The sequence below is a fragment of the Lytechinus variegatus genome, chromosome 2 (assembly GCF_018143015.1).
Source record: "Lytechinus variegatus isolate NC3 chromosome 2, Lvar_3.0, whole genome shotgun sequence".
In the NCBI taxonomy this organism is placed as follows: domain Eukaryota; kingdom Metazoa; phylum Echinodermata; class Echinoidea; order Temnopleuroida; family Toxopneustidae; genus Lytechinus; species Lytechinus variegatus.
Window position 1 is genome coordinate 41,410,564 of NC_054741.1, and position 23,164 is coordinate 41,433,727.

The 23,164-nt window shown below is 37.5% G+C and overlaps 1 protein-coding gene across 1 annotated transcript in view; it reads left to right on the forward strand.

Annotated features, from left to right (window-relative positions):
* Positions 1 to 4,047: 4,047 nt before the first annotated feature.
* LOC121408106 (phospholipid-transporting ATPase ABCA3-like) overlaps positions 4,048 to 23,164 on the forward strand; it is a 292,368-nt gene continuing 273,251 nt past the window's right edge. Inside the window, exon 1 of the mRNA XM_041599444.1 lies at positions 4,048 to 4,248. Within this exon, the coding sequence (XP_041455378.1) occupies positions 4,192 to 4,248 (57 nt within the window). The 5' untranslated portion in view covers positions 4,048 to 4,191. The remainder of the gene's footprint in view (positions 4,249 to 23,164) is intronic.

A 23,164-nucleotide genomic window follows, 5' to 3' on the forward strand; every position in this document is an offset into this window, starting at 1 on the left:
ACCTCACTCTTGAAGGTCTCCCACATGATGACTTGTGTCCGTCCTACTATACTTGTTTTGTGTCAGTGCCGTTATGCTGCTACAACCGACCACTCACTTCTTGAGGAAGGATTTCAGGGTCGGCATGTATGGCATAGTATGCTAATTAAATTTTCACGAAGCCTTAACTTGACTTTATGCTGAACAAGGGTAGAGACAATATTGCCTGCATCAAATATCTCACATGTGTGACTCACATACAACACATGTGTAGAGGGATGTGCTGATGGTTAAGAGATGCTCCTATTTGATGTTGTAGTAATGAGGAGATTGAGTGGTAATAGTGATACATTACATGAGGTGAGAAAGGGAGCTGTGCTGGAACTATTGTGCATATGCCTACTTTAATACAAAGTGGATGACATTTGGGATAATGGGCATGGGACAAGAAAAAAAAAGGAAAGTTTAAACTGTTGATTGTGATGCACACGTCATCTGTAAGAATTAATATTGTAAGAATTCGCATTTTGGAGAAATAAGTAGAAATTTGATTAAATACTGATATAACATGAAATTTAACACTAATATATTAAAATGAATACCATAAATGAGTTCAGTGACCCCCAAAACATAGGTTTAGACACCAAAACTAGGCTAAAAGATGAAAAAATGACCAAGTTATGGCCAAAACATGTTTTTTTAGGCAATCCGGCGGCCATCTTGGATTTTCGGGTTTTTCGGCCAGGGCACCCTGGATTTCACATTTTTTTTTTCTTTTTTCTGATTATGGTCTCAGTGTGCACTAATTCATCAAACTAAGGTGTGATGAGCATGATCTGAAAATGTCACCCTCTATAGCCCACCTATCTCTCAAACAGAGTTCGGAGGATACCATGGATTTGGCCTCATTGCGCCGCGTCCGCCGCCTTAAGATTTCCTTGTGAGCGCTCTATCGGCTGCATTTCTTCTCCGATCATATTCATATTTGGCATGAAGGTTGAGTATGGTATAGCGAAGCCGCCTATTGATTTTGGTGTGGGTGGAGGTCACATGGTAAGGTCAAAGGTCATTTTCAGGTCAACATTAAAGTTTACATGCAAGACTCTTTTATGACACCTAACTCTGCATCCGTAAGTCACTTTTCAACCAAATGTGGATGGTAGATGGACTTGGAGAACTTGCATGTTATGCTGCAGTCAGAGGTCACATGGTAAGGTCAAAGGTCATTTTCAGGTCAGCATTAACCCTAAAAAGACTGGGGGCCTGATTCAGCCCACCTCGACATTTTTCGCGATAAGTCCGCCGCTTGAAATTTTTTGACTGCGTCGCTCGCTGACTTTTCACTTTCAAGTCTCATGCAACTTTTGAGACCAAAATTGTGACCCCCGGGTATGCGGTTCCGAAATTACGCAACATTTCGTAAGTGCATGCAGACCCCAAATTACTCAAAAACGTGAATTTGTGTACAAATCCAATGCAAATAGTGTTTTTAGCAAAAATTCATAAATGTATCATTATTTTTCCTTTTACTGCTTAAAATAAATTAATTTTATCTCTTTTATGGTCAAAATAAAGTCCTGAACAATTTCCATAACAAAACAAAAAGTCGAAAAACAAACAAATACATAAGAAATTTAGAAAACAATAGAATACATAAGAAAATAAATGTGATATTGAATTTTTTTAAAGAGATTTGATCACATGCCTATCTATAGTATGTGAAACAAAAATTAGCATTTTGGGGCATTTTTTATTAATTAGAGCAAACTTATGATTTTATGCATAAATTTGCATAATTAATGAGCAATGAGATTTTTCACAGAATTTGGTATTACAGTTTTGTAGATAATGCCATGGGTAATGCGCGTGCCAATTTTCGTCGCGATTACGCGATCGACGGCCGAGATCATAAAGGGGGGTTGATTATGCTAATTAATGTGAAATTAATTGATGTGTATCTTAAGAATTCATATAAAATACTTCTTTGTACACAGCATTTTGAAATTCTGAGTAGAAAATTACTTATGCCAACTTATGCAATTAACAAATTACAGAAAATGCCTCTTCTTTATTTGTTGAAGGATTTTGATCTTTTTCTTCCATCTGGTAGAGCTGCATGAGGTTCACCAAACTTGTTCACAAAATTTCAAAATTTTTACTAGATAATTATTTATGCTAATTTATGCATATTCATTCATAATCACAAAAATACTTTTTCTTTAATTTTGATTTTTTTTTCCCCCCATCTTGTAGGGCTGCATGATTGTCACCAAGTTTCAAAAAAATTTTGAAATTTTGAAATTTTGACGAGAAAATTATTCATGCTAATTTATGCAATATTTATTCATAAATCATGAAAAAAAATGAATTTTCTCATTTATTTGTTGACCAATCCCAATTTTGTTTTGCTTTTTATGATAGCTCTAGGTTGGGATACAAATTTCAACACAGAATTTTGAAACTCATTAAATAAGCTAATTTATGCATTTTTTTCAAAACGCACAAAAATACTTATTTTGTTGACTGATTTTTATATATATTTTGTTCCATTTGAGAGCAACATGAGGTTCACCAAGGTTCTACACAGAGTTTAGAAATTTTGACTAGAAAATAATTTAAGCTAATTATTACAAAATTTATTCATAAATTCATAAATAAAAAAAATGCTTTTATGTCATTTCTTCATCAATTTCAATTCAGTTTCCTCAATTTATATCACAATATACTTCACTACAGTGTCAATTGGGGTGAAATTAAAAAAATGGAATCAAATTGCGTTGTGAGATGCCGAAGAGCTCTACATCATTGATAGGCTAGTTTCAAGTTTTTGTACAACTTGTTCTTATTTCATTAAATCTGCATTAATTGTGTTCATATTTGATACAAGTGATCTTTTAATAGGTAATACCACATGTGCCTTCTCAACGATAATGGGACAAAGGTCATCTCGGGTCATTTTTTTTTCCAAAATGCTCTGATTTCTTTATTTCTGCATCAGTTATATTCACATTTAATACAAATAATCATTGCATGTAATACTGCATGTGTATTGTTGAGGATGAAGGGGTCAAAGGTCATGTAGTTGTTTAATGGTCAAGATTTTGTGCAAATTGCTCTCATTTCTTTATATCTGCATTAGTTATGTTCACATACACTTTGTTCAAAGGATCCTTAGGAATTTTACATGTATGTATGGTCATGAGGATGATGGGGTCAAAGGTTATAGTCAAGAGGTCAAGTTTGATTAAAATTTCTCTCATTTCTTTATTTTTGCATCAGTTGTGTTTACACTTGGTACCAATAATTCGTGGGTAATAACCACATGTGTGTTCATGAGTGGGGTCAAAGGTTGTCTAGGGGTTAAAAGGTCAAATGATATTAGGTCATGTTCATTCTTTTTTCAAGTTTTTGTCAACTTGCTCTCTTTTCTTTATATCTGCATCAATTGTGGTCATACTTGGTACAAATGATCTTTGGACAATACCACACATGTGTTCTTGAGGATGATAAGCTCAAAAGTCATCGAGGGGTCAAAAATCATATTGTATCTTTTATTGATTGCGAAATCAGGCGAGATTCGTTCGTGAATCACCTTGGGGTTTTTTTTTTAAATAGTTCAAAATTGTTGAGTTTTAGAATAATTATGGAAATAAACTCTGGTTAGGGTAAAACAGACATTTTCTGGGTGAGAACTTGGTGAAATCGAAAATCTCCTTTAATTTGCTTTTTTTGTATGAGTGTTGTCTTCTGTTAGTTTTAGTGTTTTCATCATTGACATTACTGCTTATGGTATTTATTCATTTATAAAACTCTGGAGTAATCTTTCTTCGGATCATGTGTTAACTTATTCAATACTTTACTGAAAACCTCCTTTTTCAGGAGAATTTAAAATAACTTGCTGTTTTGCAGTGTAATTTGTAGACATAGTAGGCTTCCCTTATTTTCCTTTATTTATGACTTAATCATACATTATTTTGCTTAATATTGTTTCATGTTGACCTGCTGCACAGTTGAGTATATCCATGTAGAAATTGCACAGTATTAATATACAATTATTATTATAATTGTATTATAAAATATTATTTTGGTTTGATATTTAGAGGAATCACATTTTCTTCATGCAGCTAACTTTTCTTCCAATTTTCTCTTTCTCTGCAGCAATTTCCTTATCCATCATATACTGATGATCCATTCATTGTAACAATTGAGAACATGATGCCCCTTCTTCTGTTTTTGAGTTTTATCTATGGTGCTGGGTCTATAACAAGGGTAGGTCCTTAGTGTTTTTAAGATCGTTGCTTGTTTTGTGCATATCACTTGTAGAGTTATACACCACATTGCATAGTTAATGAAAAAGGAAGGTAAAAGAAGTACAGATCATGTATGTATATGAGTGAATATTAGGGGAAAAAATATTTTAAGAAGAGGTGTTAACCACCCTCTTGACTTATAAAGTCAAATGCAGAGTTGCTAATTTTCCGGATTTTTCCGGAATTCCGGATTTTTTCCTTTGCTGAAAAATATTCCGGAAAAAAAAATCGATTGTCAAAGTGATATCCGTAAAATTTCCCCTCCAAATCTTGTCACGGAGTTCGCTACTGAGAGCGCAATTTCAATTTTGGATGGCCAATTTGCGCAGACGGAAAATTATTAGCGTTGTGCGCAGCATGAAGTTTAGCTGGTATACTGTACTTGCACGGTACGCGCGAACAATACATTGTAGCAGTTGCAAACGCCGCCCTATACCCTGCAGGGATACGGGTGTCAGCGCTATCCCAGTCGGGCGATCGCCCGGTAGAACCGCTCGAAGCACGGCCCGATGTGGCTGCAATCGCCTGCTGCTGCGTGAGTGATTGGTTGTCTGCCGCGGGATTTCAGCTGAAAACCTATTTGCTACCATGAAATATGTGTTCTCTGGTGCGTATTCATCAATTCATATGTGTGAACTATCCATCATTTTGATAGAAATTGTGATTTATGGATTTTCAATAGTATAGGATTGTCTTGTTGATGAGTACAGTGAGTGAAAAGGGCACCCCAGCTGCTACATACACCCGTCCCGAGTCGCACCCATTGGCCGCAGCATATTAACCCGCAGCAGGTTAATTATTCCGGGTTACATGATTTTTTTTTTTTGAGCACCTTTCTTGCCTATGATGAAGTTTATTATGTCATTAATTATTTGTTATGTACTACTGTAGATTAATGATTTCAGCCCTCTAAAGAATAAGAAAACGTTCCAGCTTCAGGGGGCTTCGCCCTTTTTTGACCCCGCCAGGGGCCCTGGGCGGGCCCCTGGACCCCCGGCCTGGGTTTTCAGGATTTTTTTGAGCTATCAGTTAGCATCTCTGCAAATGGAACAGCTGGGCTGAGTCAAGATAATCATTTGGGATGAATCACAGCTCACCTGCATGGCAGAGCAATACTAAAGGCACTGCTTTTCTGATGGCAGTGTTGGCAAGGGAACCTTAACCATGGCAAGGATTTTGAAGTTTCATCTTAAACTTCAAAAAGTATATGGGTCACATGGCCATGGTCAAAGATCATTGACGGTGAACAGACTTTGACCATGTTGGGGTGTTTTTTACATGTCATAACTGATAGTTTATGGATCTACATCATGAAAGTTAGATAAAATTAAAAGGGTATTTGAGTTTCTCTGTCTTGCATGAGTTGCAGATCACTTGATTTAGGTGAAAGGTCATGTAGGGTCAGTGAACTTGTCAACATTGAAATATTGAAATCTTAACCAAGGTTAAATTCTTGAAATGTTATAACTTTGAGAGTAAATGGATCCATTGCATATAACTTGCACATATTGGTAATCAAGTATCACTTATAAGTTTGTATGAGTTTTAGGTCACATGATCTGAGTCAAGGGTAATTGTTAGGGTCAGTGAACTTATTTCATTATCATATGAATGGTGTTTTAATGAATAATCATTCATCATTCAGTTTTCTGAGTCAGCGTTGCTGCTTTATTGAATTGCGTAATGCAGATGAGAATGTCAGAGGCATTCTACTTGTTCATTTAAGGATGTTCCAGAGTTAAAATGAAATCCATGTCATTTTCAAAAAATTTTGCACTGAGTTGCTTTAGCACCTGAATCTTTCAAATATGCCAAAAGTGATATAGGTTTGTATGCTTGATTTTTTGCTATTGAGCTTTGAAATTCACCCAAATGGAAGTTTTCAAGAATTGTACTTTTAAGAGAATAAGACATCTTATCTGCAGTTAGAATGCAGATCATGTACAAAATCATCTGATATCTATGGCGGATTAATCACATGTTCATCCATCAGAGCTGCCAAATAGTACGATTTTGTTGTATTCCGTACGATTTTTCACTTAAAATACGCCACAATGATTTTTATAAATATACGATTTTACGAAAATATATCTATGGCAAGGCTCGACATTACAGAAATCCACCTCGGGCAACAATTATTGAAAAATAATAAGTTTTGGTGGCCCGAATCGGTAACCAATGATTTTCAAAGTAACACAGTTTTTCTCCCGATTTTGCAGGCATTTATCAACTTTCTACAGTTCAAATTGCAAGCGAATTCGTCATTGCGCCCTTTTTGTTGATCTACACACAAATACACACACACATGACAGTACATAGGCTTACCGCTATAGCATACAGTAGCTATTATCCAGTCGATCACGCCGGCCGGCTGGCTTGAGCTTTGCATGAAACCACAGCAGCTACATGTAGCTATCTTTGTGCTAGCACCCTATTCAGACATGGGGAGCTACGATACAAAATATTGCTGCTAAGAAATATTCCACAGAACTTTGAAAATCTAAGTCAAAGTCACATTTTACACTAATGAAATGCCCTTAGTCCATATTACTAAAATCTGGTGTAAACTGATCATTTGCAAGCATTAAAAAGAGGAATTATGACCTCTTTTGACAAAAAAAGACTGATTTCCAAATGTATTAATATACATAAGAAGGTGAGTACATCACAGTCCCATGTGTGCATTTGTATGTATGTTGATACTTGGTTTCTTTCGAAGCTGTGTCGTTTCTAGCCAAAAATAAGCAGACAATTTCTTTCTTTCTTGTGTATGAATGACATCTTATATCACTCTTGAGAAAGTAAATACTTTGAGAAAGTTAATACTTTGGGAAGGCATTTCATCAGGGATGCCACTTTTCCGTATTTATACGGAATTCTGTCTTCCTGTTGTCCGTCTTTTTTCCGTATTTTCGACTTTTCCTGTTTTCTGTGTACTAAAAAATTGTCGGAAAGTCCTCCTTTTTTCCCCCTACAACTCTCTCGATTGCAATGCATGTCGATCGACCGAGTGAAAGATATTTCCCCGAGATATTTGCTTTTATACAGTACATAATTTATAAACGGCGCACTGCCCACTACATTCATTGAGTTATGTTTTTATCAAGGCTTTCCAATTGGAATCCTCGATATCCTGGCCAATCAATGCGAGCGACAAGTTCCAAACGCACGTACATAGACAAGCTCAAAGCAGCGGCACAAATTGCGTTATAATAGCGACTGGTAAATACGTCTGTAAAGATGATGACGTCATCCAAGATGGCAACTTACAGTGACCAACGAAAGGATCGAGAGTGACTAAGTTTTGATCATAATTTGAAAGGAATTAGGGGTAACTGCTGTATAAGAGAGCACATCCATATTGTATTTGCAGCGTGCACCCCGCGAGCACACCAACGCTGCGGTAATTAGTGAACAGGATGTATCTCCCCGCTCGACGCAGCTAGCGGTGGCGTGCTGCTCAGATTAAAGCAGATTAACAGGAATCATTAATCCTAGATTTTATCCTTGCAGCCAGCGTTCTCGCCAGAAAAAATTCACCCATGTCGGGGACTTGTGCTGCCACTCCCGGGGGTGGGTGTGGGAGGGGGGGTTCACCCCTCCCGCGCGGAGCGCGGAAGCGACAGCCTTTTCATCAAATAGAGACGCCAAGGAAGCCCCATTGTGGCGTATTTTTAAGCCCACACAAAATGCACATAAATGCTAGGCCTGGGAGTAAACATCGATTGATCGAAGTGTTCGATTGGCATGCCGCCAAACACCAATCGATTAGCAAAATTTACACAAATCGAATGTTCGGCAGATCCCGATTATGACATTGGGAGAACTCGAATACCCAAGTAATAATAACAAAATGACAAGAAAACAATGATGACACTTCATACAGGTTTAAAAATTATGTTACCGAGATAATTTTTCAAAAATAATCAATGATTGTATTACATTCACAGTTACACACCAACATGAAAGCGCTCCGATTTTTTTTTTAATCCCACCCAACCTTGCCCTCGATACACAAAATGAGTTCATTGTCTGCGTGCACAAAACAAGAAAAAAACACACACAACCAAGCTCACTTGAGCTGATTGGACCTTCGGATAGCCAATGAAACTTTTGGGGAAACAAAGAAGAAGGCAGTGGTTCCCTTATCAGGAGAGGTCATGACTTCAGAAATAAATTGACCCCTCCCCCATCTGTGTGTGTGTGAGGGAGAGAGAGAGATAAGGGTGGGAGCCGGAGAATTCCTTTCATGTTTCAAAACAATAATTCAACCTTTTTTCTATCCCACTCACACGATGAAAACTACATTCCAACATGCGCCCGTCTTCACCGGTACTTTCTCGACTAGTCTCAAATAGACCCAGTTATACATGTAGGTTCAAATGATAAAAAATCGTAATTTTAAAAGGTATTTCAAATTAAATATTTTGCAAAATATTTTTTTGAAATACATGTGTCGAATCGTGGGCAGTGCCACAAGTGGGGGCGGGGACATGGTGTGGGCAAGGGATGAAATTGTTCAAGAAATGCTCCACCTGGGGTCAGTCTCAAAGAATAGTTCATGAATGAGTTGTTTACATCTTTGGACTTTGGACTGATCTGGGCTGATTCATTCATATGCAGGGGTGTGGCAATTTCTATCTGGTTGATTAAAGCACAATGCGCATCCTTGATCGACGATAAATTCCATTCATGAATTCATCGTGCATAAATTATCTCAGCACGAACAGAGAAGTAAGACTTGAAGTAAGATCAAAATAAACTTCAAATTAATGGTGAATAGACATAATAATTACATAATAGGTTTTATTTTGGGGAAATGGAAATCAAGTATGTAGTAGTTAAGTACTATAAAGTACATAAAGCTCATAGCTCTTTTTATCAAGCATTACATCACTGCATTGTATGTAAACTTTATGCACGCTGCCCGCACCCCAGGCTGGCCCTAGACAGATTTCATTTGTGAGTGAGCGCTGTGTTCTTGCGCAAATACAGAACTTCAAGGGTGGGTATAAAAGTGGAATTTTAGTGCTTGAAATTTGTGCAGCGTTTGAGAATTTAAAATGAATGTTAAGCTGTGAGGATGGAAAATAGAATTGTGTAGAATTGAATAATTGTTTACTTGCTTACAACTCTCACACAAGTTTTATACACCTGCTACCATGTACATGGTCATGAAATTCAGTAGGGGAAGGCGGGGTAAGTTGTGACAGTTTTTGCTTTTTGCATGTTAGAATTGATATGATTAATAATCTTGTCGAAATAAGTACCTTGCCTTGAAATTTAATTCTTCTGAAATATTTTCCACCTATATATAACTTTCTATCCCCACACTGAAAGTCATCGTGACCTTTGAAAAAAACGATGTCAGATGGCTCAACTTGCCCCATATATGGGGTAAGTTTGAGCCACTTTCTGGGGTAAGTTGAGCCACAAAAACTATGTACAAAATGTATGGGGGGAGAACCAGCATGTCAATTTTTGTTTAAAGTCTTTTCACTTGCTAATTCTCTATAAATACTAACATCCTGTAAAAGGAAAAGAGCAGTCACGTAAATTTGCTCCTTTCAGCCTGCATTTCAATCGATTTTTATGGTTTGTTTGTTTTTTAAGATACATTACCATAGGAATTACCATGGCTCAACTTGCCCCATGCTGTTTGGCTCAACTTACCCCAGTCCGAACTTAGTGCGATAATTTTGTATCCACACATTTATTATGCATCCATCATATAAAAGACTATGACAAGAATGAAGATCCATACCTGGACTAATAATGTTGTTATCATGTCTTTATTATATCTAAAGACGTGTGTGTTTATAAAGCACTTATCTATTTCACACTCTTTTTTACTTTTTTGGCTGAAATTCATATTTTTCCCTCTAAAAAAATAGTTTTTGTTTCAAAGTTGGAAACAATGTGGTGGGGTTAGGGGTTATGCTATGGGTCATCAATACATGACACCACCACAATGTTTGACTCATTCATTATTGGCCTGGGGCTGGTGGCTCAACTTGCCCCTATGCTCAACTTACCCCGCCTTCCCCTACACATGTACTGACTCGACCGGACGTGTACACATATACCCGAAACAGGCCTACTCCGAATCAGAGTAAACAATCTCAAATGAAAAACATTTTTCCACCAAAATTATCACAAAATCAGCAGGAATTTTTGTAATTATATTGATTCTCAGATTACTGATTTGGTGATGTGATCGTAGAAGCAAGTTACTGAATTTTCACAACTAATTGTTTCAATTTGTTTTGAGTCTTGAGATCGGTGTGAAGTTGTAGTGGGAAGAAAGCTACCTAAAGGTGCGTGCGTGTACAGTGTGCCTCAATGATTCATGTAATTTGACAATGTTTCACTTTGAAATTTTACACATTTCTAAAACATATTTAGTTTTCTAACAATTTATGTTCACCCTCCCTTTCCTTTTCTGTTTTTCATTTTTAGCTCATCCGGCCCGAAGGGCAAGATGAGCTTATGCCATGGCATGGCGTCCGTCGTCCGCTGTCCGTCGTCCGTCATCTGTCGTCCGTCCACAATTTCAAAATGCTACTACTTCGCCATTTCAAGTCCAATTTCAATTCTGTTTGCTTTATATGATAGCACTAGGTCAGTCAGTCCGCAGCCCATCCGAAAGTGCTCTATTTTATTCAGCGGTATGCATAGCCGTCCGTGGTTATGCATACGTAATGAGCTATGAAGACGAATTTTCCGATCGGTGTTTTTTGCTCTTAGAATCGTTTATTCCTCACAAAATTGGTCTTATTTTATAGATAAGGCTTTGAAATTTCTGATCAATTGAATAAAATGCACATTTGACGTATTTTGAAGACCGATATTTAGCTTAGAAAAAAGGATTTTTTCAAGAAATATGTGTGAATAAACGGAGCGTATTTTTGCATAGAAATCACACTTGCGTCAAATTGATATTATAATCAATGTAAAGCGTAGACATTCTTCTTTACGACTGAAAAAAATTATGAAATTTCATGATGTAGCAAAGTCAGGAACCACAAGAAACCACGGCAATGTCCATCGCAAAATGATTGGAATTGCAGTACAATTTCCGACACGTTCTAATTGGTCAACAGCGGCGCACAGACTTACAACATTTTATATAGCATTAAAAACCCGGAAGTGATACGGAAGCGATCTGGTGCGACTTGCGTAGGCACTATGTTCGACGTGTGCGGGGACCCTGGTTCGAACCCGACGGAGTGTTTTTTTTTTTCGCGGGGGGGGGGGGAGAATATATTTTGGCTTTTTCTTTAAATCATATTCCTCCCCCGTTCCTACCCAGTTTTATTCTCTTTTTTTACTTTCATGTGAATTTCTATTTAGGCCTGTATTATTAAATCATGGAGCTATGAATAAATCTTACTTCTTCTTAATCACTTTTGATTTTCAGGTTCTTGATTACACTTATTTGGGCAGAGGTGGGAAGGAAAGTGAGTTAAAGGTCAAGTGCACATCAACAAAAAATTCTTTGAATAAATAGAGACATTTCCCTTTTTTAACACAAAACAGTTATATACACAAAACAATGGTATGCAAATAGAGTTGATTATGTCATTCACATCACATTACTTTCTAAATTTTGGTTGCATTTTATTATATCAATTTTAGCAAATTTGTTATAAAAACTCTTCGAGTCACAATAGGTTACATTCATGGAAACTACAAATGTTAATGGAGGAATTAAAATCTCTCAAAATTTGTCAAAGAAAATGAGAAAATCAAAATAAAACATACATGTCATGAAAAGGTATCAAACAAAAAAAAATACACAAGAAATTAGAGTGTGTGTGACATAATCAGTTCTGTAATTTGCACCTTGACCAAGATGAGCACATAATTGAAATTAGGCATATTTCTCAATGTCAAAATTATAATTTTTTTAATTTTGAATCATAATGTTTATTAAATTTTCTGCAATACTTTATTTTTCTTTAAATTCAAATTACTTTTTTGTTGGGGTGGACTTCTCCTTTACTCTTTGCATGGAATGTAGGGAATGCACATTAATATTTATCCACAAACAAAATTGTCTTAAAGTGTGCAAATCAGTAATTTGACACATGTTCACTTTCCTTTCATCCAGGCCACTCCCTCACATCCACCAGGTTTACAGTCTTACAACAAAAATGATGAATTAATCATAATACCATCACACCATAGCTCCATGATTACACAACATTCACACAGTGCTTCACAACAAATATTTCACTTCTGTTCACACATGCAATAATTACTGTGGAAAACAAAAACAAAGCGTAACCACATTCGAATACCGTTTAAAAGGACAAATATATTATAACTTTTGAGAAAAAAATTGTGAACATACATAAACACTTAACCTTCAGCACATTGGATAACATTAACAGAGTTGCTTGAGAACAAAATATAATTATGGGACATTGCAAGAGATTTATGTTCAATTGCAAATCAACTACATGTTTGTGTTTAAGCAAAGGACTTACCCTTGATTTTGGAATGTGTCAATGAGTAGAAAGTTTCTTGCAATGCACCATTAGTAACATTAAAACTGTTCTTTGGTTTTAAATTGTGTATTCTTATTTTTGTCAAGCTGTATTCCTGTCAAAGTCAGTATTCTTAGTCCTCTCCAAAACTGTGCTCGAATTTTCTTGTTTCCAATATCGATAAAGATCAATTTTCTGTTGTATCATTATCACTTCAAAATTTGCAAACGAAAAATGACTTTGTCCAAATCAGTCTGACCAGTACATGATGGATCATCTCCCAGAATGAAGTAGCGAGCAGGGACCAGAGTCAGCAAGTGTGCAGATCTGTGTGTAGAAGAGACAAAAAAAAGTGATAAATAGTCTAAATTACTAAATAATAATTCAAAGTACATGTATGAATTATTTCACATGTAAGAGACTAATACATGTAGTACTGTACTGTCTGCGACAGCCACATTTTTTTTATTTGAACAAAATGGTTTATAAATACTACTGAGTACGGTAGTACCAAACTTTTTAGTTGACTTTAAATTGTTTATATTCTATAGAGTAGACTGTCTAAAATAATCATCATTTCATTCTTAACAGCAGCCTGTGGCAAAAATCATCATGGGACTCAACTTCGACTAGGGCGGCCTAATTATTGAGAAAAAGATTAACTTTTTTTAAACACAGAGCTACCAAGTCTCACGCATTGTGCGTGAGACTCACGCATTCAGGGTCCGTCTCACGATCTCACGCATGGCACCCATTTTTCTCACGCATCGGGACCCGACAGAAAAAATAGAGAAAAAGTAGCATTATTAGCTTGATTATACGACTGGCCGACCGCCTTCGCGTCGAGCCCGGCACTCGAGACGAATCGAGAGTGCAGTCAGTGCACAGCTAGTACGTGATACGACGAATCGCGTGCGTGCATCGCATGGTTTTGTAGTATGGATCGATAACATGATGAAGCCCATATCTGATGCGCGCGCGCCTTTTCGCAGCGTACGAGTGTAAGTACTGGCCGCGTGCGCAGAGACGCCGCCGAGTCATTAAAATCTCACGCATAATTTTTTTTTTGAACTTGGCATCTCTGTAAACATAAATCAAGAAATATCTCAATCTATAAAAACTTGATGGACTTCGGAAACCTGATAATCATTAAATAAATTTTAGAAGACATCTACTTATTGAGCTTCGTTTATGTTAAGTCTTAATTATAAATAAAAACAGGTCCACCGTCCACAGTCACATAAATAATGCGAGCCATCTGTCATCATCACAGAAGTTTCAACGTATGGGACCAAAGACGAAATCCTACCAACCCGCGACGAACGCAATTTTAGCATTATTTCGCACCATCGTAGAGTGAACGCGAAGGTTACTTCCGGTAAAACGTAAATTTCTTCATTTTTAGGGTATAATTTTCTCTAAAATAAAAATATAAGGTGAGTTTGCGTCAAATTGGTTCTGACATATTTTGAACAGTGACTTTTCTTCTTTATAAAAAACCTTGATCGAAACAATTTGGTTATGTAGCAAAGTCAGGAACCAAAAGTGAAATTCCGACTACAAAATCGTAGCTAAAATATTACTAAAATAAGCATCAATTAAACAGGTAAAAATGGTAGGTTGAAAATGTAGAAATATGAAAAATTATATATCATAATGTAGATGAAGGCCTTGAGAATAACTTACCACAATTCGTTTCGAAGTAAACTGAAGTTAGCGACCAGTACAGAGCTATAACTTCAGCCCCTCCAAACCATTGGGAAAATCAAGCCAAATTGATCGCACGTTTTCCTTCGGAGACCGCTAGAGGGCCGCTGAATAAATCTTCGTGAATATGCTCATTATCGCGCGAGCTGCGGTCTGACTGAGGTGGGGCATTCAAAACTTGTACACAGAATTTCAAAATTCATTAAATATGCTAATTTATGCACATTTTTCAAAATTCACAAAGATTGCTACTTCTTTATTTGTTGACTGAATTTGATCTTTTTGCTTCCATCTGGTAAAGCTTCATGAGGTTCACCAAACTTCTTCACAGAATTTTTGAAATTTTGACCAGAACAATTTTTATGCTAATTTATGCAAAATTAATTTATGCATATTTTTAAAAATTCACATAAAATGCTTCTTCTTTATTTGTTGACCGATTTTGAATTTTTTGCTTCCATCTGTTAGAGCTTCATGAGGTACAACAATCTTCTACACAGAATTTTGAAATTTTGACCAGAACAATTTTTATGCTAATTTATGCAAAATTAATTTATGCATATTTTTAAAATTTCACATAAAATGCTTTTTCTTCTTTAATTGTTGACCGATTTTTATTTTTTTTTCTTCTTCCATCTTGTAGAACTTTATAAGGTTCACCAAACTTCGACACAGATTTTTGAAATTTTCAGTAGAAAATTACCTGTTAATTTATGCGAAATTTGTTCAGAAATCACAGAAAATGCCTCTTCTTTATTTGTTGACAGATTTTGATATTTTTCTTCCATCCGGTAGAACTTCATGAGGCCCACCAAACTTCTACACAGAATTTTGAAAATTTTAAGTAGAAAATTATTTATGCTAATTTATGCAAAATGTATTCATAAATCACAGAAAATTCCTCTTTTTCTTAATTTGTTGATGGATTTTGATTTTTTTCTTCCATCTGGTAGAGCTGCATGAGGTTCACCAAACTTTATTCTAATCTATGCAAAATTTATTCATAAATCACAAAAAATGTTTTTCCTTCATTTGTTGATCAATTTTAGTTTTGTTTGCTTTATATGATAGCTCGAGGTGGTGATACAAAATTTACATATAGAATTTTGAAACTCATTGAATCTGCTATTTATTCATATATTTTCAAAACTCACAAAAATTACTTATTTGTTGATTTATTTTGGTTATTTTTGTTCCATCTGAGAGCTACATTAGGTTCACCAAGGTTCTACACAGAGTTAAGAAATCTGTTGAATTACCATCATAAATTTGAAAGTTTATGGATCTGATTCATGAATCTTGGACATAAGAGTAATAAAGTATCACTGAACATCCTGTGCGAGTTTCAAGTCACATGATCAAGGTCAAAGGTCATGTAAGGCCAATGAACTTTGGCCATGTTGGGTTTTTTTTGTTGAATAACCATCATATCTCTATAAGTTTATTGGTCTAGTTCATAAAAAGTGGACATAAGAGTAACCATGTATCACTGAACATCTTGTGCGAGTTAGAGTAGTTTTCAAAGTCAGCACTGCTGCTATATTGAACCGGGTGATGCAGGTGAGACGGCCAGAGGCATTCCACTTGTTTTCCTATTCGATCTGGTTTGATTATAGCACAGTGCGCATGCACGATTGAAGACCATGAATTCCATTCATGAATCCATTGTGCATAAATTATCTCAGTATGAACAGATGTGCAAGACTTGAACTAAGATCAAAATTAACTGCGAATATGCATCATAATCATACAATAGGTTTCATGAATGGAGCAGTAAGCAAGAGGACAACAGGATGTATTCGGGAATTCTAGTGGGTGATGATGTAAGGCTGTACTTAGAGTGTATAAAGATGTCATTGTCAACTTCATTTTCATATATTTTGTAGTTGTTTATACTATAAAATGTGTAAGACATTGATACATGAAGATAAAGGAACTGTTGCACTAGCACCATGAGTGTCTCTAGACAGTAATGTTGTAACCCGCAAGTGAAAACCCGAACCGTACCGTCCCGTATAATCCAATAATTTGAAAGCGGGACCCGCTGACCCATCAGGTTTTAACCCGCAAGTCAATTTATCTTTGAAAAATGAAAAATATTATTTCTGCAATCCCCACACTATACAGGCTCATATCAGGAAAATAAATGCAGACTACTAACCTAGCCTAGAGTGAATTTACTTACATTCTGCAAACTCGCCTTTTATTCCGGAGAGAAAACGTTTTTTAGGGTGACTTTGTACCACCAAGCCTTGAAATAAGCGGGCGCTGAGCGCAAATTCGCGCTCATAACGCCATCAATTGCGCCCATGAAGCCCCAAAATCATCAAAATTTTGACAACCGGGCGCAAATATTTCCAGGTAATTGCGCCCGCCGTGAGTGAGCAGTGAAGCCATATCATACATGTAATTTAAATATCTGTAAAGCCAAAATCAAATAACTTTCAATTTACGATAAACACAGTTTAAAATTGCCAAGTGCGTCTTTTTTTCTGCACCATAAAAAGTGAGCTACGTCCGTCTTTTTTTTCCTGTAATACATGTGCGCACGTTCTTCCGGTAGCGGTTTTTCCATACTTCACCATGTGCAATTTCTAATGCACACATTTCCAGTTGGGATATCACAATTCTGTGATATAGTAATTCGAAATGCACAGGAGATAAATCCCTGTTCACAGCACATACGATGTGCAAGTCTTTTATCCTCACAGTCGCCGACCTTGCTTGTCAAAACGGAGCCTTAATAATGCAAAATAACTTAGCTTATAGTAGTGAATTGTAGCTTTTTAATTTCTTTCCTGGAGAGGTGTAAATATCAGACAATGAATAATCAAACAAGGCTCCATCTAAAAAAAAATAGGAGGACGCCGCGTGCACTTGAGTGTGGTGTTAGCAAGCCAGTTTTGAGCTCATGTTGTCTGCCAGACCTCTGGGTGAGAATTCTATCAGTAATGGCCTAAGTGATGGTGATTTTCCGTGTGAGATAGAGTTTAGATTTCATGTTAATTTTTGAGAACTGTCAAAAAACTTTATGATTTCTTCATTGTGATGAATATTCAAGTTATTAATGAATACATTTTCACCGAATTCAGACTCTCCCAGAATGAAAGGCATTTTCTGTGGAGATCTGCGTTTTCAAATAACTTGTGAAAAACTTAAGGTACGTGAACCTACAATACATATGTGGCTATGTGCTGGAATTTGAATAGACTGAGTTATTTACTGATTTCGTTTCTTAATATCTTTAACATAATTTATATGCAATCCAAGTGCACCTCACAGCCACAATCACACACAAACACTCACCCACTCCCGTGATTCAAACCATAAAAAAAACTTTTTTTTTTCTAAATTTATTATTTGATCTGAATTCTATCTTTCTCCATCTCTCTCTCTTTTTTTAAATTTTTATTTTATTCATTTATTTAGATTTTTTTTTTTTGGGGGGGGTTCATTGATCATGGTTCATCAAAGACGAAAAATAAATAAGCCCATGTGTGTGTGGTTGTAAAGGGGATGTGGAGTGAGGGTGTCAAAACACTTAAACATTTAAATCTGATTTCTTAAATGTTTCAATAAGCCTAATACTTAGCATATGCTATTCGTGTACTAATTAAAAAATTGCTTACTATAAACAAATTTGTGGTGTGGTTCATCGTTATATATATATTTTTTAAAATTGCCCCTGGTTCCAGAAAATTGCCCCCGGTTCCTGTAAAAAGCCCGTGAGCCGGGGGCAATTTAAAAAAAAAATTGCCCCCGGCTCACAGGTGCTTATTTCAAGGCTTGTGTACCACGAAATGGGTCCGCTCTGATCTCGAAATTGAAAGCATTACGCAATTAACTCCTCGGATCGGAGCTGCAGCTCAGTGCGCGCTAGCTAGCCCATGCTGCCCAGCCAAGATTGGCAATGTTGTTTTTCAGTCTAGGTCGGTCAACACGGCGACTCGCAACAATCATAATTACAATATTCAGTTCTATGGGACCTCGTGTATAAAGTAATCAAAATTGAAATAAATATCTGGATAATGATATGGTCGATTTTTCTTCTTGTATATCTCCATATTATTTCCTTCTGTTTTTGTATTTCTTCCAATTCTTAATTAGATATGAGATTGATATTTACTACACTGCGCTATACTTACCTATACCATCTCATCAAATTGCTATTCGTTACCCTGACTCGAATAGCCACCGGTAAAAAACTCCCCGAAAGAGGCTAACTGCAATCAGATAGCCTGGGAAACCCGTCACGGGACGAGACCCATAAAACCCTCCTCTGTCGTTACCGCGACATCGTTGAGTACACTCGAAACGTTTAGCCACCGCGTAATTTTTTTTTATGAATCACGATGTCTGAAGAAATAACTGAAATAAACATTATTAATTCCCAAGCCTCCCCCAACCCAAAAGATCTCAATAAAAAGGGGAGATCAATTCGGTCAAGATAAAGCCGAGGGCCATTATCTCGGTCAAGACAAAGCCGAGAAATAATAACAGCACGATGATAAGGCGGCCAAGATAAAGCCGAAGACTAAGAAGTCTAACACTTATAACCCGGCCAAGACAACGCCGGCTAATGACACTACACAATCAGACACCCAGCCCCGTAGGCGGGAGGTAGACAAGGGTACGGATAAATCGGAAGAGGCTGTTTACACTCCTTCCGATCGGGGTAGCTCCTCATCAAAGAGTAGGGCGGGCAAGAAGAAGCCTCGCGATGACCGCTCGTGTTCTAATGACAATCAGGCTCGAGTTAACGTCCCACTACAACCCCTATATTTTATAAGAAGCTTCGACTGGCCCGGGATTGTGACCGGTCAGTCCATTCATTGCCAGACCCCGCCGAGACGGGTCATCGTCAGTTATCTATAGTACAGTCCACCAGGTTGGTGTATCATCGTACTTGAAGAATTGTGCAGGAGTTCATACAATGCTGTGGAATTAAGATCTATTCTACGTACATGCGGTTTAAAATAATAATAATAATAAAGAGGAATTATTAACAATTGTAGTAGTTGGATCTTGGAAGCCTTGCAGGCGATCCTCCCCCATCGGGTGCTGCAATCGACCCATCCCGACCCCGAGCCGCCCGAGACAATGGGCTAATGAAAACTCGACTCATTCTAGACCATAATTCAATGCTCTAGACGTAGAGAGAGAGGCCTAGATCGCCTCATACAGATCGCGGAGTTGGGGCTAATCATAACTCGCCTCGTACTAGCCGTAGATAATAGGAGTTTTCCATCGTGGGAGAATCTGATTCGGAATTCGATTACCACCGACCCAATTCATTAGAAGAGATTGGGAGCGATTTCCCCCCATCAAATTCTTATAGCAGCTCCTTGCATTCCCTGAAAGCTGCCCAGCAAATGGGATTCGATCGAAGAGATTCACCATTAGGGGTACGAGAGAGTTCTGGCTTACTCAAACGCGATACTCCGACTAGTGGGAACATGCATTCTAAATACTGCCCTCATCTTCAGGCCGAAAACAGTATACCAATAGCGTAGCGAATAATGAGCGAGAGAGAAGTCAGTCTTCCGCCTGAACTCGTCCGTCTGCGATCAAGATGGACGCTCCGTATATAGATCCTGCTTTCGGGACGTCCGCTCCCAGATAAGCAACACTCTCGGTTTATACTCATCAGTAAAGAAGTCTCGAACTATTATCGGTTTGCCGCTCAAGACTTTGAGGATTTTTTGTGCATCCCTTCGGCCCCGGACGTTGCTTTCCGTGTCGGGGATGCGGGAGCGAGGAAGACTAGATAGGGCCGTAACCCTCGCCGCGGCACTGGTTACCACTCAGCCGACTATCAGTTTACAGTTGCAGCGCTGGACGTGGCCGCCTGGAGCGGTATGGATGTACTAGGGGTATCTGATATCCGCTCGTAGTGAGGCTGAGCGGCTTGGACCGAGTCTCTACCAATGACAAGAACTTATTGCTAGAGTCACAAAATCGCTGATCTCCAGTATGAACAAGCAGCAATCAACACTGCTATGCACAAGGGCAAGGAGGGCTAAAGACTAGATGCTCTCAAGATGATTGAGAAAGGGGCAGCTACTGAGCTGGACTTCTCATTCTCAATAAGCTTCCTTGCGAAGGTAAGGACTTGTTTCATGGACACTTTCAAGAAGTATTGGACAAGTCTTTTTCAGCCAGCACCACAGCTGACGACATTTTATAAGCTCTCCTCGAGTAGACCTAGTCCGCCAGGCCCTAGTCCAGGGCCAGGCCCAGACCAGAGACCTCCATACACTAGCTCTAGCTCCATACCCTAGACCTATAATGAACATAAAGGGTCATCCCCCTCTTCCCTCGCTCTGGTAGCGACGCCAGGAATGAAAGGGGCCGCTGGGAAAGTCATAGGAATCCTCATGGTGGGGGATGGGGCTGCCAGGCGTTCTTTCAATGCACCAAATTCAGGGCCGCCACTCATAACCGGGACTTATGACAATCTAACACTAACCCTTCCCCACAAGCAGTAGGGAGAAGACTATTTCTTTGCCTTTACTTTTCATTATTTGAAATCTGTTCCAAGTCCACAGCAATATGTAATATTGAGGTGTTCATGTGCTAAAAAAAAAAAAAAAAAAAAAAAAAAAAAAAAAAAAAACCTTTCATATCAGATATCAGAAGAACATAGAAAGGAGGAAATAGTGGTGATGGATGAGGTTGTCAAAATCATACCAGGCAAATTATACAGGCATAATGGTAAAACTTGCCAAACTTGGGTTACTTACAAAGTTGCGTTCACTTGTATAGAATGTAGACCTAGTAATATTCTTGATAATTTTGTGGCATCTGAGGTATATATCTACACTATTTTTGGCTTATAAAGCAATGACAGAAGTAACTTGTAGATGTGGTTTATGGAGTGGTCTTTGGATGCTCAGTCTTGAGATCTCAAACCAAGGCCTGAGGGTGGTGAACCCTTAAGAATTGCTGCTATTGTCCATCAGTTTCTACCACACTTGCCACAATGATATCAGCTTCTCCTTGGAAATATTTATGACATAAATCTACTGTGTGTTCCAATGATGAGGATTCCCATACAATCCCAGAGTTCTCAATCAGGGATTGTGATTAAGATAATATTTTAATGTATTCGTAATAGAAATATGAGTTTACAGTCAGTCGGCAAGCCCCTGTGTTAATGAGCAAATGGGCCAGATTTATCCAAGTCCTCTCGTGGCTGAATTCATGTCCCTGCAAAATCTCGTGAATTGTGAGACTTTCTTTCTCAAAGAATTTAACCACTTTCTCCTGGAGTAAAATTTATTATTTTTGTACCATTAGGAAGAGTAAATGTTACTCTTTCATATTGGTTATTTCTTTTGAATAAAATATTTTGATAAATAAGTGATTTTTTTACGAGAAAAGATGCATCAAACAGAAATTTCTTCCTCTGTTTTCACTTGCAAATTGTGCAACATTTTGTGTTTTCGGTACCAACATTATTTATATCATCAGAAAGCTCAAACTCTATACTTTCTTACAATGTCACTCTTGATATGTGGCATCTTTTAGATGGGTCAGCAGCCAGCTTTTTCCATCAAGATGCAAGACGAGATTTCTAAAATTTCTGAGTAACATAAAATCCAGAGTTCTGATTGGCTGAATGTTTTCACAACAACAGGCGCGGGTTATTTGAAGAGATTACCACATGGTGAGTGTGATCTTGCAGAGGCCCAGTGTGGGGAACATTGGAATTTGCCTGGGTGTGTGGTCTCTGTGACCAATCAGAGCGCAGTATCCTTGTTTTTGAGCTGCTAAATGTACTTGGCCTATGAAAAGCTGGCTGCTGACCCATCTAAGATACATCTTCTTATACAAATAACATGATATTAAAGCATAGATCTTCAGCTTTATTATGATCTGAAAATCATTTGTACTCAAACAGAAATCAAGTGTGAAAACAACAACATTTGTTGTATGAAAAAAATCATTTTGTTTCATGTTTTATATCAAAAGTTTTCCTTATACTACAACATTTTTAAAGAATTCCAAACACATGACCTGAAAGAATGATTCATCTTCTTTACAAAGATACCAAAAACATGAAATTTGGTTAATATTTAGAGCAGCAATGGCAGAATAAAAAGAGGTGTTTTGGTTCGCACCAAGCTCATTAACTATGCAAAAACCCTATAGTCATGAATATCACTTGGATAAAAGAAGCTACTTTTTCAGGGCTTGCCGACTGACTGTTTAGAAATATCCCAAAATTCTTTTTACCCAATTTATTGTGAGCCCGGCAGCCACTGTGCAGCTCCAGACCGATGAGGCTCTATACTCTAAATGTTGAACGCCGAACAGGGTGGTAGCAAATACCCCCCCCCCACACCTGTTTGTGAGAAGTACATTCTACCAACTGATCCAACTAACTGGTTCTGAAAGTGTACAAGGGGTGGTCAATTTTTTGCCTACAACAAATTGAAGGCCAATATGGTATCTCACATATTTTGCCTGCAACTTTCATTAGGAATTGGTTAATGATAATAAATCAGTTCTTGTTTAGCACATATCACATTATGTCCAAAGACCTGGATATTATTACCCTGGGTTTTCGAGGAATAAAGTCCTGCCAGGTACCCATTCATCTCTCTTGGATTGAGTGCTGCGCAATGTGGATAAAAAAAAATAAAAAAAAATTTTGCTGAAGGTAATTATGCC